This window comes from Erythrolamprus reginae, chromosome 8, assembly GCF_031021105.1.
Source record: "Erythrolamprus reginae isolate rEryReg1 chromosome 8, rEryReg1.hap1, whole genome shotgun sequence".
NCBI lineage: Eukaryota > Metazoa > Chordata > Lepidosauria > Squamata > Dipsadidae > Erythrolamprus > Erythrolamprus reginae.
In genome coordinates, this window is record NC_091957.1 from 13,244,136 (window position 1) to 13,264,555 (window position 20,420).

The window sequence follows — 20,420 nt, forward strand, 5'->3', positions numbered from 1 at the left end:
CCGGTCTTGGCTTGGGTCAGCGGGAAAAGGGGGAGGGAGGGGCGGTTGGAATGCTGGAGCCCCCTACGTCTTCCCACTTGGGTGGCTCCTGGCCCGGAGCGTTGGTTCCCTTGAGTCCTCCCTTCCCTTCCGAATGACGCCTCCTCCCCTCTCAGGGCTGGGACGGCATCACATGTGAAAACGACTTGCGCAGCTGCGGGATGCTGCGGTGCCTGAACGGCGGGACCTGCATCCCCACCGCCCGGCAGTCCAGGTGCCTGTGCGCGCCGGGCTTCACCGGTCCCGAGTGCCAGTTCCCCTCGCACAACCCGTGCCACTCCAGCCCCTGCAACAACAAGGGCACCTGCCAACTCAGCCCGGAGCCCCCCCACTACCGCTGCATCTGCCCGGTCAAGTTCAATGGCCTGAACTGCCACATCCTGGACTTCGAATTCCCCGGGGGGCCCGGCCGGGACATCCCCCCTCCCTTGCTGGAGGAGACGTGCGAGATCCCCGGCTGCCCCAGCCTGGCCAGCAACAAGATCTGCGACGCCAAGTGCAACAGCCACGCCTGCGGCTGGGACGGCGGGGACTGCTCGCTGAACTTCAACGACCCCTGGAAGAATTGCACCCAGGCCCTGCAGTGCTGGAACTACTTCAACGACGGGAAGTGCGACGTCCAGTGCAATAACAGCGGCTGCCTCTACGACGGCTTTGACTGCCAGAAGGTCGAGCTCCAGTGCAAGTAAGTGGCAGGACCAGAGGGGGGCGGCTCAGGTGGAACAGGGACACGGGCTTTCCCCCCACCCGGAGTCCAGCATAATTCTGCTACTGCAGTGTTTCCCAACCTTGGCAACTTGAAGATATTTGGACTTCAACTCCCAGAATTCCCCAGCCAAGAATTCTGGGAGTTGAAGTCCAAATATCTTCAAGTTGCCAAGGTTGGGAAACACTTTGGTCCTGCACCTGGGCAGGTAGCGAAATCGCACGGGGTCATGCAGGTATGCGGACACAAGTATTGGAAGGCAATGGGAGGGGGTGTTAGTGTGGCCCTCCACCGCTGCTTTTAAAAACTTTTTGTGTCTTTTCGGTCAAACCTTTCAAACTTTTTCATTGAGCTGTCCTGCCCCACCCCTCCGTCCTGGCGATGGGGCCCCTCTTCTTGGCCCCGAGGATGAGACGGGGTGGGCTACCTATCAGAGCTGCATTTGTGGAGATTAGCCCAAGCAGCAAACCAGTCCAGCCAGCCCACCAACCCAACCAGCCAGTCACAGACCAGTAGAAATGGAGTTGAAGTCTTCAATGAAACACAGCAGCAGTAGAAAGTTATGGAAAAATATATTTCTTTATACTATTACTACTACTACTGTCTATACTATACATACAATAAACTAGTATCTTACTAGTACCTTGCTACAACTATCTTAGTTCAATAACTCACAGGAACCAACTTTTACAGCATTACAGCTTCTTCAGAGCACACTTCTCACGAATAGCAACAGCACACAGCTAACAGGGAACAGACAGAGAGAAAGGGCAGGGAGCTCTTGCCTAGTTAAATACTTTTCACATAATTGCTAGGTTGCTGCACGCTCAACTGCTTCTGAATGGCTCAGCATTCTCAACAGAGGCCTACTTTCTGCATTATGATATAACCTCAGGCTTTTAAATTCCTGACACTACCTGGGAGCGACAGCAGTTGGCCTAGGTGTGTCCAGGTGACCCGTGGCCTTGAATGGATAGCAATAGCATTAGCAATAGCGTTTAGACTTATATACCGCTTCATAGTGGCTTTTCCAGCCCTCTCTAAGCAGTTTACAGAATCAGCCTCTGGCCCCCAACAATCTGGGTCCTCATTTGACTCACCTTGGGGGGACGGAAGTCCGAGTCAACCTGGAGCTGGTGGTGAGATTTGCACTGCCGAACTGTAGCTAGCAGTCTGCTGAAGGAGCCTGCAGGGCTGCACTCTAACCACTGCGCCACCCCGGCTCCTTCCCTCCATTCCTCTTCTTCTGTCTCTTTGTCTTTTTTCTTTCTTTCTTTCTTTCTTTCTTTCTTTCTTTCTTTCTTTCTTTCTTTCTTTCTTTCTTTCTTTCTTTCTCTTACTTTCTAGCAATAGCAATAGCACTTAGACTTGTATACCACTTCCTAGTGCTTTCACAGCCCTCTCTGAGCATAGAATCAGCCTCTTGTCCCCAACAATCTGGGTCCTCCTTTGACCCACCTTGGAAGGAGGGAAGGCTGAGTCAACCTGGAGCCAGTGCTGAGATTTGAACTGCCGAATTGCAACTAGCCGTTAGCTGTAGGGGCCTGCGGTGCTGCCCTCTAACCCCTGCGCCATCCGGGCTCCCGTGATCCTCACCCGTTTCTCCCTCCCGTCTCGGCAGCCCTCTCTACGACCAGTACTGCAAGGACCACTTTTCGGACGGCAACTGCGACAAGGGCTGCAACAGCGCCGAGTGCGAGTGGGACGGACTCGACTGTGCCAACCACGTGCCCGAGCGTCTCGCCGATGGGACCCTGGTGGTGGTGGTGGGCATCAGCCCCGAGGTGCTGAGGAACAACTCGCTCGACTTCCTGCGGGAGCTCAGCCGCGTGCTGCACACCAACGTGGTCCTCAAGAGAGACGCCAAGGGCGAGCCCATGATCTTTCCTTATTACGGGAACCCGGAAGAACTGAAGAAGCACCGCATCAAGCGGGCGATGGGCGGCTGGCCGGACGTGTCCGAGATGGTGGTCAGCGTGACGGAAGCTCTCCACTCGAGGCTCAGCCGGAGGCCCAAGAGAGAATTGGACCAGGTGGAAATCTCTGGGTAAGCAAGAGGGACTGTGGGGCGGGTGGGTGGGGCCGTTCAGATGCAGGCATAATAATAATAATAATAATAATAATAATAATAATAATAATAATAATAATAATAATTATTATTATTATTATTATTATTATTATTATTATTATTATTTATTGGATTTGTATGCCGACCCTCTCCGCAGACTCGGGGTGGCTAACACAACATGTACAATTCAATAATAAAAAACAACTAGAAACCCCTATTATAGAACCAAACATATCATGCATAACTTGTAATGGCCTAGGGGGAAGAGCTATCTCAACTCCCCCATGTCTGACGGTATAAATGAGTCTTGAGTAGTTTACGAAAGACAGGGAAGGTGGGGGCAGTTCTATTCTCCGGGGGGAGTTGGTTCCAGAGGGCCGGGGCCGCCACAGAGAAGGCTCTTCCCCTGGGGCCCGCCAAACGACATTGTTTAGTCGACGGGACCCGGAGAAGGCCAACTCTGTGGGACCTTATCGGTCGCTGGGATTTGTGGGGTAAAGTGGTGAGGGGCTTCGCATGGTCTGGCCCGGCCCATTCGGAAGAAACCAACCCAGCTGGGCCTGAGCAGCCCTTGTCACCTCACACAGCTGAGCTATTGCAGCCCGCTCTCCGTGGGGCCACCCCTGAAAAGGGTTCGGAGGCTGCAGTTGCTCCAGGATGCTATTGCCCTTCCTGTCACCAATGTGGAGTTTTTGTTCAACAGATACTTATTGATTGATTGTATTTACATGCTGCTCATTCCAAAACAGATTCAGAGTGGCTGACAACAGTTATAAATACAATAGTCAAAAAAAATAACAGTAAAAAACAACAAATAAAATCAGCAGTATGATTAAAATACAGGGATACCTCGTCTTACAAACCCCTCGTCATAGAAACTTTTCGAGATACAAACCCGGGGTTTAAGATTTTTTTGCCTCTTCTTCCAAACTATCTTCACCTTATAAATCCAAGCCGCCGCCACTGGGAAACACCACCTCCGGACAATGTTTCCCATAGGAATCAATGGAAAAGCTATTAATTCATGCAAGCCCAAAACTCATCCCTTTTGCCAGCCGAAGCGCCCGTTTTTGCACTGCTGGGATCCCCCTGAAGCTCCCCTCCATGGGAAACCCCACCTCCGGACTTCTGTGTTTTTGCGATGCTGCAGGGGAATCCCAGCAGCGCAAAAACAGGCGCTTCGCTGGCAACGGAAGTCCGGAGGTGGGGTTTCCCCGCGAGGGGAGCCTCAGGGGAATCCCAGCAGTACAAAAACGGGCGCTTCGGCTGGCAAAAGGGGTGAGTTTTGGGCTTGCACGCATTAATCGCTTTTCCATTGATTCCTATGGGAAACATTGTTTCGTCTTGCAAACCTTTCACCTTACGAACCTCGTCCCGGAACCAATTAAGTTCGTAAGATGAGGTATCACTGTATATATATTCTCAATGAGGCCAGAGAGAGAAATATCTGCCTCTATCTAGGATCGAACTCACAGCCTCCTGATTGTGAGGCGAGAGCGCCACCTCTAGGCCGCCACACCATTGCTCCACCCTTCCAATTGGAATGGTCCAGCTTATGTCTGTACATTCTTCCTTCCCCCACACCTACAGGTCCATCGTCCACCTGGAAATTGATAACCGCCAATGCATCCAGGCATCCTCCCAGTGCTTCCAAAGTGCCAACGACGTAGCGGCATTCCTGGGCGCCTTGGCCTCAAGCGGCAACTTGGACATCCCCTACAAGATTGAAGCCGTGAAAAGTAAGCGGCTCTGAGCCACCTCCCCAAACACGACAACCCCCCCCTGAAGTTAACGCCACAGATCCCTTTATCAGGAAAATGCCGGGCAAAAATTCTTCTCTCTCCGTTCAGGCTAACAAGTCCGGCTGGTCGGGAGATGAATCATTGTCTGTCACATCTATTCATCTTCGCCCGCTGCCTTTTATCCCCAGAGCTAGGATGGGTCTTCATTAGCAGTGGTGGCTTTTCCGTCCCAAGGATCAGTCCGTAGATTTCCACTGCTCTCCTCTTCTCTGCCTTCTGTTTGGCAGGCACTGGGCCCAGCTGTTTCTCCTCTTCCTCATCAGCCACCTCCAGACCGGGAGGCTGTTGACGCTCCTGTTGAGGGCTGACGGAGGGCCCAGGCTCTGCCTCTCTCTCTCTCTGCCAGCTCCATCCCCTCTGCCCCCCTCGGAGCTCCCAGTTGCCTTGATGTTGACCCTGACTCTCATCTCCTCCTCCTCTGATTCAGCTCTTGGAGGGGTCAGTGGACGTGCCCAGCCCTGGGTTGGGTGGGATGCTATTCCTTCATTTCCTCTCCTTGCAATGAAACCTGGGAGGTCAAGCTGTTTAAAAGAGGCCCAGGTTGAGGATTACCTGCATTCATTAGATCTGTTTATTTGTCCCAGCTGATCGTGGCTACGAGGAAGCTAATGCAAATCTCAGAAAGGAAAGAAATATAAATATGGAAAGAGATTGAGCATAAACACAGAGGCTACTAGAGTGGAAATGAGTGCAAGAGAAGGGGAGAGGAGAACGTTTGGATGAAGAATAGAATAGTGGAATGATAATAGAATAGAAGTAGAGTAGAGTAGAATAGCATAGAATAGAATAGAATAAAGCTGGAAGGAACCTTGGAGGTCTTCTAGTCTAGCCGTGGGTGGGGAAGACAAACTCCCACCAATAATTCAAGCAGGAGAACACTTTCAGACAAGTGACTATCCAGTCTCTTCTTAAAAACCTCCAGTGATAAAGCAGCCACAATTTCTGGTGGCAAGCTGTTCCACTGGTTAATTGTCCTCACTCTTAGGAAGTTTCTCCTTAATTCTAGGTTGCTTCTCTCTCTGGATAGTTTCCAATCATTATCATTATGTTTTCATTATCATTATTATTATTAACCCTCTGGTGTCTTGAAGAACCCCCTCCTCTTTGTGGCAGCCCCTCAAATACTGGAATACTGCTATCACGTTGCCCCTAATGGTTCTTTCCTGTAGACTAGCCAGACCCAAATCCTGCAGCCGTTCTTCATATGGTTTAGTCTCCAGATCATCTTAGTTGCTCTTTTCTGAACTGTCTCCAAAGTCTCAACATCTTTGGAGTAGTATGGGGACCAAAATTGGGTGCGGCATTCCAGTTGTGGCCTGATCTTCATATTGTTTTCTATTAAAATATCCACCTGGCATCAAGGCATAGTTCCCTCTAAGCTGAGCAGTGAGCAATCGCTCACTTAAAAATCATCATCAACTCAGAGTTTTCCAAACCTGCCCAGAAGCCGAGAGGGAAAGAGTGAGAGGGAAGGAGGGAGAGAGAGAGGAAGAGAGGAAGAGAGAGAAACAGATAGAAAAAAGAGAGGAAGGAAAAGAGAAAGAAAAAGAATGGGAGTAAGGAAGAGAGAAAGAAAATCAAAATCTAGTTTGAAACTAGCTCAACTATTTAAGTGCCATTTTGATATTGATAGAGTTGCCCTATTATGAGCTCACTGTTATAGACACACAGTACAGTAGTCCCTCACCTATCACTGGTGTTACGTTCCAGACCTGGCCGCGATAGGTGAAATCCGCGATGGGGAATTTATCGACTGATAGTACTTATTTAAGTATTTATATTGTAATTGTTTGGTAAGTTTTCATTGTTTTAAGTGTTTATAAACCCTTCCCACACAGTATTTATTTTAGATACAGTATTTAAATACAGTATTTACAATTTTAGAGTTTTTTTTTTTAAAAAAACCTGCCGATCGAGTTCGGCGGGCTGTTTAAATCTGCCGATCGGCTTCCTCAGAAACCCGCGATGAAGTGAAGCCGCAGTAGGTGAAGCGCGGTATAGCGAGGGACTACTGTACAGTATTTTATTTTGAAATTCTCTGAGGCAAAACAGGGTGGGTTTTTTATTTATTTATTTGTTTGTTTGTTTATTTATTATTTCTGTGCCGCCCAGTCCCGAAGGGACTGCCACTCAGACGCTATACTTTTCCGCCCACCCCCCCAAAAAAAATTAGAGGGAACACTGCATCTAGGCAGTGTAATTTGGGGTTTCCCACCAATAACAAAACTTCTTTGGTTTGTAATCTTAACAGAACTTGAGCAAGCCAGTGTTTCTCAGCGCTGGTGTTGACCTCCGGACTTCAACTCCCAGAATTCCCTAACTGCCCCATGCTGGCTGGGAGGTTCTGGGAGTTGAAATCCACGGTTCTTAAAATTACCAGGGTTGAGAAATAGTGGATTAAGTTAATCATGGATTTTATAGTTTGGGGCTAGTTTCGCCAGATGCAGCTTGGGCAAAAAGACACGGAACCGCCCCCAAATTACACACACGTGTTCTGCGTGCATAACATACGAGCTACATACAAGCCCATTCCAAAACCGTGGCCCCCAAAGCTGTAAAATACAGGGGGTCAAAAATTGCAGCCCCCTAACGCAACGAATTGAACGCTTTTGAAAAAGAAAGTTCCATTGCTTGTTGCGGGAGGGGAGGAAAGAAAAACCCAAGTTTTGTCTCCCCCTCCGGAATTTATTTCAAAAAATAATTATTGCTAGGAAAGGAGGAGGGAGGGAGGGAGGGGGGAGAAGCCGCCCCAGACCTTGAAATCGATCCGTGACATGTGAAGAGCCGAAGTGTGCGCCTCCCAAATCCTCCTCAATCCTTTGGACTTAACCGCTCAATGTGGATCCAATGATTTGAAATGGGCTAATCCTTTTTCTCCTTAAAGGAAAGAAAGCATCTTTCCCCCCAGGAAAGCAATAGAGAGTTTGCAATGCTGATGAATCGCATTGAAAGTCCCCACCACCACCACTACCACCTCTTCCTCCCTCCTCCTCCCTCCTCCTCCTCCTCCTCCCTCCTCCTCCTCCTCCCTCCTCCTCCTCTTCCTCCTCCTCCTCCAGAGCTGGATACGAAAGGGGGGGATGAGTGGTGGGGCTGCGTGGACCTCAGTTTGCCCATCTTGCTGCTGGGCTGCGCCTTCCCACAGCCTCATCGTGGTCCTCTTGGTTTTTCTCGTCCCAGGCGAAACGGCCGATTCCCCCAGGAGCAGCCAGTGGTATCCTATGTATGTGGTGGTACCCTCACTCTTCCTGCTCTGCTTCATCGTCATCGGGGTTTTTGCAACTCGCAAGCGGCGGAGGGAACATGGGCAGCTCTGGTTCCCCGAAGGCTTCAAAGTGACCGAGTCCAGTAAGAAGAAGCGCCGGGAACCGCTGGGAGAAGATTCGGTGGGGCTGAAGTGAGTAATTCCACCCACCCCCTTTCCCCCTTGCAGGGATCTTGAGGCAGAGGTTGGGATCTGGACCTGCTTTTTTGTTGTTGTTGTTCAGTGAAAGTTTCTTATTCTTTTCCTCCACATCAAAAACATAGATAACATACATCACATATGCCTTCGATAGAAATCAATATACATGTAATGTTGCTTAAAAACAATAACCTAAGTTTATTATTTATTCATTTATTGGATTTGTATGCTGCCCCTCTCCAAAGACTCAGGGCGGCTAACAACAATAACAAGACAGTATTCAATAATAATCCAATACTAAAAACAATTAAAAACCCATTATTATAAAAGACCAAACATACATACAGACATACCATGCATAAAATTGTAAGGGCCTAGGGGGGAAAGAGTATTTCAGTTCCCCCATGCCTGGTGGCAGAGGTGGGTTTTAAGTAGCTTACGAAAGGCAAGGAGGGTGGGGGCAATTCTAATCTCTGGGGGGAGTTGGTTCCAGAGGGCCGGGGCCGCCACAGAGAAGGCTCTTCCCCTGGGTCGCACCAAGCAGCATTGCTTAGTTGACAAGACCCGGAGAAGACCCACTCTGTGGGACCTCACTGGTTGCTGGGATTCGTGCAGCAGAAGGCGGTCCCTGAGATAATCTGGTCCGGTGCCATGAAGGGCTTTATAGGTCATAACCAACACTTTGAATTGTGACCGGAAATAAACTTATGTCAGTTGGAATGCAACTTTTAAAATAGTAATGTCAATAATCTTGTAAAGTAGAGTTATTTAGGAATGAAATTGGAATAATAAATAGGAGCTGCTTCATGGCTTTGCTTGATTATTTTGTTTATTTTTTAATTTCACTATGGCAGTCTATCATAAACAATATTAAAACTTGAAAACCTATTTAATATTTCATTCATTAACTTAGGCAAGGCAAATTTGTAAATTTTAGCAGCTGAAATTAGAATTTGTGCTCTGCAAAATGCCCTAAATCTGCCTTTTCTCACATTCCTATACTGTTATACTACTGTTGGTCAGCTTTTGATCCGGTTCTACAAGGACTCTTTACCTTCTTATATTCATATGGACAAACGGAAAAACAATAAAGAGCCATTAGAATTTAATTTTATTATTCAATCCATCTCAATCTTCCCTCTCTCCGCTCCCCGCTTTCTATCTCAGCTGGCTATTCCACCTCTACTACCTACTTTCTTACACCTTCTCTCCCCTTTCCTACTACCCTCTCCTCCTCTTTCCTTTCTCCTTCTCCCCTTCTACTCCCTGTCTGGTTCGTGCAAATTGCATTGTGGCGACTATCTAACTCGTTTTTAATGAGGCATCGGGTTGAAGAGGAATGGGATTTATTTGTTTAGGGGATTTTTAAAAACAAGCATGTGTAGTAAGCATGGTAGCTCATTGACTCCAATTTAATGTGTTGAAGGAACACAGCGTGGCGGGCTTTTTAATGTGTATGGCATGCCAGCTTTGACTTAGCATTTAGCAAAAGAGAACTCAGCTGGGACAGACTTTTATATTTATTTAGAAAATTTACATTGCCGCCTAGCCACACACTGTAATAAAACACCATATAAAAGATTATAAGAATTATAAAGATTGTAAAAAGAAATGTTAAAGACATCATATAAAAGAAGTAAAAGGGAAGTGAAAGGGAAGTGTTTTTAATAGGAAAGTGAACACAAGAACAAGGGGACACAATCTGAAGTTAGTTGGGGGAATGATCAAAGGCAACATGAGAAAATATTATTTGACTGAAAGAGTAGTAGATACTTGGAACAAACTTCCAGCAGACGTGGTTGGTAAATCCACAGTAACTGAATTTAAACATGCCTGGGATAAACATATATCCATTGTAAGATAAAATGCAGGAAATAGTATAAGGGCAGACTAGATGGACCATGAGGTCTTTTTCTGCCGTCAGTCTTCTATGTTTCTATGTTTCTATAATAAAATAATATGTTATTTTTCAAAAGCACTTTGAATTTTGCCTTCCTCTTTTGGTCCAGGAGAAACAGAGGCAGATAACCATTTATGAAAGGGCTGTTTTTTTGCCCCACTTAGGACAAATTGTAGGAAACCTTCTTGGTCTATCTGTTGGAAGTGTGTGTTTGTGTGTGTGTGGGTTGTATCATTGATTCGTGCTATCCCTTGACTTCATTTTACATAGAAGTCTGACGGCAGAAAAAGACCTCATGGTCCATCTAGTCTGCCCTTATACTATTTTCTGTATTTTATCTTAGGATGGATCTATGTTTATCTCAGACATGTTTAAATTCAATTACTGTGGATTTACCAACCACGTCTGCTGGAAGTTTGTTCCAAGGATCTACTACTCTTTCAGTAAAATAATATATTCTCATGTTGCTTTTGATCTTTCCCCCAACTAACCTCAGATTGTGTCCCCTTGTTCTTGTGTTCACTTTCCTATTAAAAACACTTCCCTCCTGAACCTTATTTAACCCTTTAACATATTTAAATGTTTCAATCATGTCCCCCCTTTTCCTTCTGTCCTCCAGACTATACAGATTGAGTTCATTAAGTCTTTCCTGATACGTTTTATGCTTAAGACCTAAGTGGGGGTCCTGCGTAAAATTCACAGGAGGTCTGTGACTATGGGTGGGCTCAAAAACCTCAGCTTTATTTTCACTGGTTTCTAAGCGTTTCATTCAAGAATGATCGCAGGTGACAAGCTATTTGGTGATATTTTATCGGTGATACTCAGGTTCTTTACGTTAATTTCTTTCTCTTTTAAGGGTATACAGAACCACATATATTATTTGACATTTTTAACACCTGAGCACTATAGACTTCCTTTCATAAGACAGCCTGCGTGCATTTTATGTTATGCATTTTTATTTTAGATGAAAAAAGGGTCTAATCATAACACATTTTTTTTTTAAAAAAGAGATTTGTTTTAAAAGGAGAGAAAAAGGTCTGATGGTCTTACAGGATCTTCAAAAGAGTCAATTCGTTGAAGGCAATGATGGAAACCTCTTTATGGTCCAGTTTATAAATCAAGCGTTTACACAAATAGATTGATTTTGTGTAACCAATTGAGAATATACACAAGCTTATTGCCCAAACCTCTCTGTTTCTAGAACGTCTGACATTCTGGGTCTTCATTTCAATTCCTTGCTATTTTTTTTTTAAAAAAACTTTACTTTGACTTCCGTAGAAAGCCTCCAAAATTATTGAACTTTAGGAAGTTGGGGGGGGAGGGTTTTCACACCCTCAGCATGGATAAAAGGTTGAATTATTATTATTATTATTATTATTATTATTATTATTATTATTATGTCAAAACCACACAGCAAACGAGATCACTATGCTGGATTTTGTATTTCATCACCAGTCGGGCGCTTCCCAAGCACCTAGGACTGCGAATTTTGTGTGCCGGTCCCAGTAAAGTGGCCTTTTGCAATTTATTATTATTATTATTATTATTATTATTATTATTATTATTATTATTATTATTATTATTATTATTTTATTGGATTTGTATCCCGCCCCTCTCCGAGGACCTGGAAATGCTAGAAAAATGGGAAGAGGTCTTTTTATTTACTTTGTCTCATGTTTACACCACTTTGGTTTGTGGGCAGCAATTGCAATGCATCACTCGTTGATTTATGGTAACTCCTTGCCCCTTTCTCTCCTCACCACTTTGTCCTCTAGACCCTTGAAAAATGCTTCGAACGGGACCCTGATGGACGACAACCAGAACGAGTGGGGAGACGAGGAGACGCTCCACCCCAAGAAATACCGAGTAAGGTCCCCAGGGAAACTTTCCTTCGAGCCGGCTAGTTGCGCAGAGATTGGAGGGGAAGCCAGAGAAATCCTCCAGATTTTTCTTTCACACCACTTCTCGTTCGCTCTGAATTTGGGGCACTTGGGATTTCTGTCAAAGAAGAAGAATTTCATAGAAGGAGCGTGCAATTTGCCTGTAATATATATTAATGCAGTGGTCCTCAACCTTTCTAATGCCACAGCCCTTTAATACAGTTCCTCATGTTGCGGTGATCCCCAACCATAAGTCTAGCGTCAATTCTCCCAACAGAGCTTTAAGCTGATTGGCAGGAAGGTCAGAGGGACACCCCCACTGGAAACACCTGATTGATCAGATTGTAACAATACGTTCCAAGGCGCCAGAATACAGTGTTCCCTCACTTTTCGCACGGGATGCGTTCCGAGACCGCCCGCGAAAGTCGAATTTCCGCGAAGTAGAGATGCGGAAGTAAATACACTATTTTTGGCTATGAACAGTATCACGAGCCTTCCCTTAATACTTTAAACCCCTAAATTGCTATTTCCCATTCCCTTAGCAACCATTTAGATTATTACTCACTATGTTTATTTATTAAGTTTATTAAAAATATATATTTATTAAAGGCGGACTAATGTTTGGCGATGACATATGACATCATCGGGTGGGAAAAACTGTGGTATAGCGGGGGGAAACCGCCAAGTATTTTTTTATTAATATTTTTGAAAAAACGTGGTATAGACTTTTCGCGAAGTTCGAACCGGCAAAAATCGAGGGAACACAGTAGAAGCTTTAGTTCCTAACACCATGGGGATTTTGTCTTTTCCTATGGTCTTAGGTGACCCCTGTGAAATGGTCATTCAACCTCCAAAGGGGTCCCGGCTTCCAGGTTGAGAACCATTGTATTAATGTGACTGAAGCTATCCCTGCCTTACTAAAACCTAGTCAAGAACGACACTGGAGCCTGATAAATTCTTGAAATTCTTCACCAGGGGCCTAAACTTGGCAACTTTAAGATTTGTCCAACTTTTATTTCACTGTTTTTTTTTCTTTTTGTGTGTGTGAGTTTTATCGTTTGTATTTTGTATGTTTAAATGAATTTTATTTAATTTAAAAAAAAAGATTTGTGGACTTCAACTCCCAGAATTCTCTATGCTGGGAAGCTCGATGCCCATGATGGCAAAGCTATGGTATGCGTGCCATAGGTGGCATACAGAGCCATATCTGAGGGCACGCAACTTGTGCTGGCCAGCTGATTTTCAGCCTTCTGGAGCCTTCTCTGTGGCGGCCCCGACCCTCTGGAACCAAGTCCTTCCAGAGATTAGAACTGCCCCCACCCTCCTTGCCTTTTGCCAACTCCTAAAAACCCATCTCTGCCGTCAGGCATGGGGAAATTGATTCCCTTGGGTTGTTTCATTTTATGTATGGTTTGTTTGGGATGCATGACTGTTTTTATAATGAGGGTTTTAAACTTTTTTAACCATTAGATTTGCACTATGTATTGTTGTTGTAAGCCGCTCCGAGTCTCCGGAGAGGGGTGGCATACAAATCTAATTAATAATAATAATAATAATAATAATAATAATAATAATAATAATAATAATATCTCCATCCCTCTCTTCCCAGGCCGAGGAGCAGGTCATGCTGCCCGATGACCAGACTGACCATCGGCAATGGACGCAGCAGCACCTGGACGCGGCCGACCTGCGCATTTCTTCCATGGCCCCCACCCCGCCCCAGGGGGAAATTGACGCCGACTGTATGGACGTCAACGTCCGAGGGCCAGGTAGGTCCAGTCTGGATTCTGGATTCTGGAACATGATTTCCCTGCCTGCCTTTCTCATTTTGCACTTATTTTATTGCATTTCATAATGTGAAATCCTAATGAAGATAAAGACGGTAGGGAAATGGAGAAGTTGAGAGGAGAGAAAGGGTGAGATAAGGTGGGAACGAACGAAGAAGCAGCAGCAGCATCTAACTTTTTTCAGCACAGTAGTGTAAAAATTGTAAGGTAAAGCCTCAACTTTTTATGATTGTTTGTTTATTTGTTTATTTATTTTAATTTCTAGGCTGCCTTTCTCTTGAGACTCGGGGCGCCTTACAACATATTAATATATAACAATGGAAGAAATGGAAATTAAATAAAACAATAGATATCAGAATAGATATCAGATTAGATATTAGATTAAATATTGGGTAGATATTGGAATAGATATGAGAATGGATATTGGATAGATATTGGAATAGATATATTGGATAGATATTAGAATAGATATCAGAATAGATATCAAATAGATATCGGAATAGATATATTGGATAGATATTAAAATCAGAATAGATATCAGATTAGATATCAGATTTGTTTATTTTTTATTTTTATTTATTGGATTTGTATGCCGCCCTTCTCCGTAGACTCGGAGAGGGGCGGCATACAAATCCAATAAATAGATTAAGTAATGGATAGATATTGGATACATATTAGAATAGATATCAGAATAGATATTGGATAGATATTGGACTAGATATATTGGATAGATATTAAAATAGATATCGGAATAGATATCAAATAGATATCAGATTAGATATCAGATTAATGGATAGATATTGGATACATATTGAAATAGATATCAAAATAGATATTGGATAGATATTGGAATAGATATCAGATTAGATATCAGATTAAATAATGGATAGATATTGGATACTTATTGGAATAGATATCAAAATAGATATTGGATAGATATTGGAATACATATATTGGATAAATGTTGAAATAGATATTGAATAAATATCAGATTAGATATCAGATTAAATAATGGATAGATATCGGGATAGATATCGGGATGGATTTTGCTATCCTGCCACCCACGTTGCTCACCACCTGAGGACTTCGCCTCCCAAATTCCCCAGCCGGCTGGTCTTCCAGGCTGTGGCGGCTGATGCCTCCCTCTCCCTCTTTGCCTTGCCAGATGGGTTCACGCCCCTGATGATCGCCTCCTGCAGTGGGGGAGGGCTGGAGACGGGCAACAGCGAGGAGGAGGAAGACACCCCGGCCGTCATTTCGGACTTCATCTACCAGGGGGCCAACCTGCACAGCCAAACGGATCGCACGGGCGAGACGGCTCTCCACCTGGCCGCCCGTTACGCCCGCTCGGATGCGGCCAAGCGGTTGCTAGAAGCCAGTGCTGACGCCAACGTCCAGGACCACACGGGCAAGACGCCTCTCCACGCGGCTGTGTCGGCCGACGCCCAGGGCGTATTTCAGGTAAGGAGGGTGCAGAGCCGTTTGGGGTTGCTTACCGGTAGTAAAAGCAGCGATGTATGTGCAGCTCTGGGTGGCAGGCACGTGCATCCCAGCGAGATTTTGTTTTTGCGCATTGTTGGTATGTCTCGGTATAGCTAGGCTATGAGACCTTCGACATACACCAAACAGAGATTAAATAGATTATGCACTAAGCAAGAAGAGTGCAGATGTGTGTGTGTTATAGCCAATAATGACACAGACTTAGTTATGCTGATTAAGTACCATTTACATATATACATAAAACAGAAACAATCCATAAACTGCACATAGCAAGCACTAAGCAATACAATATAAGCTGCACATAGCAAGCACTAAGCAATACAATATAAACTGCATATAACAAGCACTAAGCAATACACACTTCCCCCTCAAGGTAAAGACAAAAGTGAATGAGCAATTCAGCATCATTGTAGGAGAGAGTACTGGCGCCCTCTTATGGCGAACCAGCCAAAACTCTTAAAGTGATATTACTACTTAAATACAATAAACTACAATAGGCAGTTTAACATGGCAATCCCAAACAACCATGTACCATATACTAACACGCATGTGCAGGAGGTAAAATCTGATGAGAGGATGTGCACGCGTAAGAGATTTTGGCAAATTTTTTGCTTCTGCACTTTATTTATTTATTTCTTTATTCATTCATTTGTTTGTTTATTTATTTATGTATTGGATTTGTATAATAATAATAATAATAATAATAATAATAATAATAATAATAATAATAATGGAATTTCCTTCATCTCCCGGGACAGATCCTGATCCGGAACAGGGCCACTGACTTGGATGCCCGCATGCACGACGGGACCACGCCTCTGATTTTGGCTGCCCGCTTGGCGGTGGAAGGCATGCTGGAAGATCTCATCAGCTGCCACGCCGATGTGAATGCGGTGGATGACCTAGGTACCCGCGGAGTCCCGAGCGTCCCCTGAAAAGGTCTGCCGAGGGGGGGGGGGGCCTGCGGAACAGCCTGCTTACCACCTCCCCTCTTCCTTCCTTCTCCCCTTCCAGGGAAGTCGGCCCTGCACTGGGCGGCCGCCGTGAACAATGTGGAGGCTGCCGTGGCCCTGCTGAAGAACGGTGCCAACAAGGACATGCAAAACAACAAGGTCAGCCGGCGGGGGTTCTTGGTTCAATGTCAGGGCTGCGAGAGACCTTCGACCCTCTCCCTCCCTCCCTCTTCTCCCAGCACAATGAGGGGGGGAGGGAGGGAAGAGGGAGGGAGGGAGGAGGGAAGGAAGGAAAATAGCAATAGCACTTAAGACTTATAGACCCCTTCATAGTGGCTTTTACAGCCTTCTCTAAGCTGTTTACAGACTCAGCCTCTTGCCCCCAACAATCTGGGTCCTCATTTGACCCACCTGGGAAGGATGGAAGGCTGTCAACCTTGAGCCAGCCAGGATTGAACTGCTGGCAGTGGGCAGAGTTAGCCTGCAATCTTGCATTCTAAACACTGGGAGGGAGGGAGGGAAGGAAGGAAGGAAGGAGGGAGGGAGGGAGAGAGGGAAGGAGGGGGAGGGAGAGGAGAGGAAGGGAGGGAGGGAGGGAGGGAGGAAGATAGCAATAGCACTTAAGACTTATAGACCTCTTCATAGTGGCTTTTACAGCCTTCTCTAAGCTGTTTACAGACTCAGCCTCTTGCCCCCAACAATCTGGGTCCTCATTTGACCCACCTCGGAAGGATGGAAGGCTGTCAACCTTGAGCCAGCCAGGATTGAACTGCTGGCAGTGGGCAGAGTTAGCCTGCAATCTTGCATTCTAAACACTGGGAGGGAGGGAGGGAGGGAGGGAAGGAAGGAAGGAAGGAGGGAGGGAGGGAGAGAGGGACGGAGGGGGAGGGAGGGAGGGAGAGGAGAGGAAGGGAGGGAGGGAGGGAGGAAGATAGAAGTAGCACTTAAGACTTATAGACCTCTTCATAGTGGCTTTTACAGCCTTCTCTAAGCTGTTTACAGACTCAGCCTCTTGCCCCCAACAATCTGGGTCCTCATTTGACCCACCTCGGAAGGATGAAAGGCCGAGCCAAACTTGAGGCAGTGGTGAGATTTGAACACTCTAACCACTGTGCTACCCCGGCTCTATCAGAATGTAGAAAAGCTGGCAGCCAGGGTCAAAATTCAGCAGGTTCTGAAGAATCAGGAGTGGATCTTTGGGGTAGTTTGGAGAAGCGAAACCGCTGTGCCAGGCCCGAATTCTGGGGAGGGGGCCTGATGTCCCGCTTTCCTCTCTCTTCTAGGAGGAGTCCCCCTTGTTCCTGGCAGCCAAAGAAGGCAGCTACGAAACGGCCAAAATCCTGCTGGACAGCTACGCCAACCGGGACATCACGGATCACATGGACCGCCTGCCCCGGGACGTCGCCCAGGAGCGCATGCACCACGACATCGTCCGCCTCCTGGACGAGTACAACCTGGTGCGGAGCCCTCCCTTGCACAACGGGGGCCCTCTGGGGGGCCCCACCCTCTCCCCGCCTCTTTGCTCACCCAGCGCTTACCTAGGCAACCTGAAGCCGGGCCTGCAAGGCAAGAAGGCCCGGAAGCCGAGCGTCAAGGGGCTGAGCTGCAACGGGAAGGAGCCCAAGGGCCTCAAGGCGCCCCGGAAGAAGTCACAGGAGGTCAAGGGCTGCCTGCTGGACGGCTCCGGTGTCCTCTCCCCGGTCGACTCCCTGGAGTCTCCGCACGGCTACCTGTCGGACGTGGCCTCTCCGCCCCTGATGGCCTCCCCCTTCCAGGCTTCCCCCTCGGTGGCCCTCAACCACCTGCCCGGCCTGTCGGACTCCCACCTCAGCATCAGTCAGCTCAACCTGGTCAGCAAGGCGGACCTGGCCCACCTGCAGCCCTTCGAGCCGGGCCCCCCGCGCCTCTCCCACCTGCCCGTCTCCAGCGCCGGCGCCCTCCTGGGAAGAGCCTCGCTCAACTTCGCCGTCAGCGGCAGCCAGTGCGAATGGCTGAACCGCCTGCAGAACAGCCTGGTGCCCGGGCAGTACAACCCGCTGAGGAGCGGCCTTCCACAAGGGACGCACCCGGCCGGCCAGGCTCTGCCACATGGGCTACTGGCCCCCCTCCACCCCGGCCTCTCCGGCCCCACTCTGGCTCCGATGATGACCTACCAGGCGGTCTCCGGGGGCCTCCTGCCCACCCACTCCCAGCCACACTTGCTGCAACCCCAACAGCCGCTGCCCGCACCGCAATCCCGTGGCGGGCCCACGAACACTGCCCCCCAAGTGGTGGCCAGCTTCCTAGCGAACGAGCTGGGCCAGGCAGAGCTGCATCAGCCCATGAATGCCGAGGGCCTGGCAGTCCACGCCCTCCTGCCCCAGGACACCCAGGTGCTGGCCCCGTCCCTCTCCCAGGCCATGGCCACCCCCCAGTTCCTGACCCCGCCTTCCCAGCACAGCTACCCCTCCCCCATGGACCACACACCCAGCCACCCGCTCCAGGGGCCCGACCACCCTTTCCTCACACCCTCGCCGGAGTCGCCGGACCAGTGGTCAAGCTCCTCCCCCCACTCCAACGTCTCCGATTGGTCGGAAGGGATCTCGAGCCCACCCACAAGCGTGCAGCCACAGGTGGGGCGCATCCCAGAAGCTTTCAAGTAATTGGGGGTGGGTGGGCGCCTGAGCCCCCCTGCGAGACGGACAGACGGGATAAATCCCTTTCTTCCTTTTTTTTTAAAAGAAAAATATTTTTGCATACATTGTAAGTTGGAAACATCCCTGTGTTCCCCCTCCTCCTTTTTTAGTATTTATTTATGTATTTTTTTCCCCTTTTTACGTGAAAACACTGCCGTTTTATTTATATGTTCTGTTAAAAAGTCCATGGGCTGCATTTACTATTCAAAGAAATGGGGTGGGGGGGGAGGACTATTAATGGGGACTTTTTTAAATTGACATCTATTTTTTTTTAAAGTTTGTATATGCTTTTTCCCCCCCTTTGGCCTAGAGAAACATTCTTCTGTAAAGCTATAAGCAAAGATCCATAATAGTAAAATGAGATGTATTTATTGGTCAGGATATATTTTTTTCCCTGATCATTTTAAAAACAGAATTTAAAAAAGGGGAGGGGCAATTTTGTTTTTTTTTTAAATGTACCTATACGAGGGAAAAAAATAATTTAAATATAAGTTGATGGTTTATTTTTAAAGAGCGCTTTAAAATATTCCCTGGGTGTTGATGATGTATAGATAATATAGACATACTGTATGTCACTTTTCTACATCTGGATGCTTCTGGGTGTCATAGATTCCCTCCCAAAATTTCTAGCCGTCGTGGCAAGTGTGAAATTTGGGAAAGAGCATCCAACACACACTTGGGCAGCCCAAGGATATATGAGAGACCGAAAGAGGGCAGAGATTCCCACCCAACTTTAAGGTGTATCTGCCCATTCAGCTGAATTCTACCCATTTTCTAAGATGGAAATCTAAGGCGGAGAAACACTGATAATAATATGGATCGTGAATTCTTTGTATTAAAGTTTCAGTATTATATAGATTTTATCCACCTTTTTGCATGAAAGTGGAACGTTTCCCTTTTATTTATTTTAAAAACTGCCTTGGGATCAAAAAATCGGGGGGGGCTTTAAGCTACAAGCGAATTCCAAATGCTTCTCTTCCTCCTTCCCCCCAGATGTTGAAAATGTGAAAAAGAAAAGAATTCTGCACTTGGGTCGAGCGTAGGATAAGGAAGTCATGCCTTGTGTTATTTTTTTTTTAAACAAGGCGGTTGTGATCCTAAACCAGTGTTTCCCAAAATTGGCGACTTGAAGATATCTGGACTTCAACTCCCAGAATTCCCCAGCCAGCGTTCGCTGGCTGGAGAATTCTGGGAGTTGAAGTCCAAATATCTTCAAGTTGCCAAGGTTGGGAAACACTGTCCTAAACACAATCCTGGGTGCTGCACCTAAGAACAGCCTGAAGGAAAGACAACACGGAGAGATGTCGAGATAACTAGGATTGAAGGTGGAAGGGCTGTTGGCGAGCCCAGCAGGGAGAGTGAGAGGCTCAAGATCTCAGTGGGGATCGCCGTGTGGGAGCAAGACGATGGGGGCTATGGGATGCCCAGGACAGGGGCCTCCAACTTGGGCCACTTGAAGTCTTGTGGACTTCAACTCCCAGAGTTGAAGTGCACAACTTTGCCAGCTGAGGAACTCTGGGAATTGAAGTCCACATGTTTTAAAAATAGCCATGATTGGAGACCTCTGACTTATACGACCTCTTCTATTATTCATGGCTGGCTGAGGAACTCTAGGAGTTGAAGTCTGCCAGGCTTAAAGTGGCCAAAGTTGGAGACCGCTGCTCTGGAGAGAAAAGTATCAGACCAAAGGTCCAGGGAAGAAGGGCC

General features: G+C 46.9%; 1 protein-coding gene across 1 annotated transcript in view; it reads left to right on the top strand.

Moving 5' to 3' along the window:
- The window catches only part of NOTCH1 (notch receptor 1), a 125,421-nt gene extending 105,691 nt beyond the window's left edge, over positions 1-19,730 (top strand). Inside the window, exons 25-34 of the mRNA XM_070758900.1 lie at positions 156-724; positions 2,367-2,792; positions 4,404-4,552; positions 7,796-8,012; positions 11,694-11,784; positions 13,408-13,567; positions 14,751-15,046; positions 15,844-15,991; positions 16,100-16,197; positions 17,322-19,730. Coding sequence (XP_070615001.1) covers positions 156-724; positions 2,367-2,792; positions 4,404-4,552; positions 7,796-8,012; positions 11,694-11,784; positions 13,408-13,567; positions 14,751-15,046; positions 15,844-15,991; positions 16,100-16,197; positions 17,322-18,680 — 3,513 coding nt within the window. The 3' untranslated portion in view covers positions 18,681-19,730. The remainder of the gene's footprint in view (positions 1-155; positions 725-2,366; positions 2,793-4,403; positions 4,553-7,795; positions 8,013-11,693; positions 11,785-13,407; positions 13,568-14,750; positions 15,047-15,843; positions 15,992-16,099; positions 16,198-17,321) is intronic.
- The last annotated feature ends 690 nt before the right edge of the window (positions 19,731-20,420 follow it).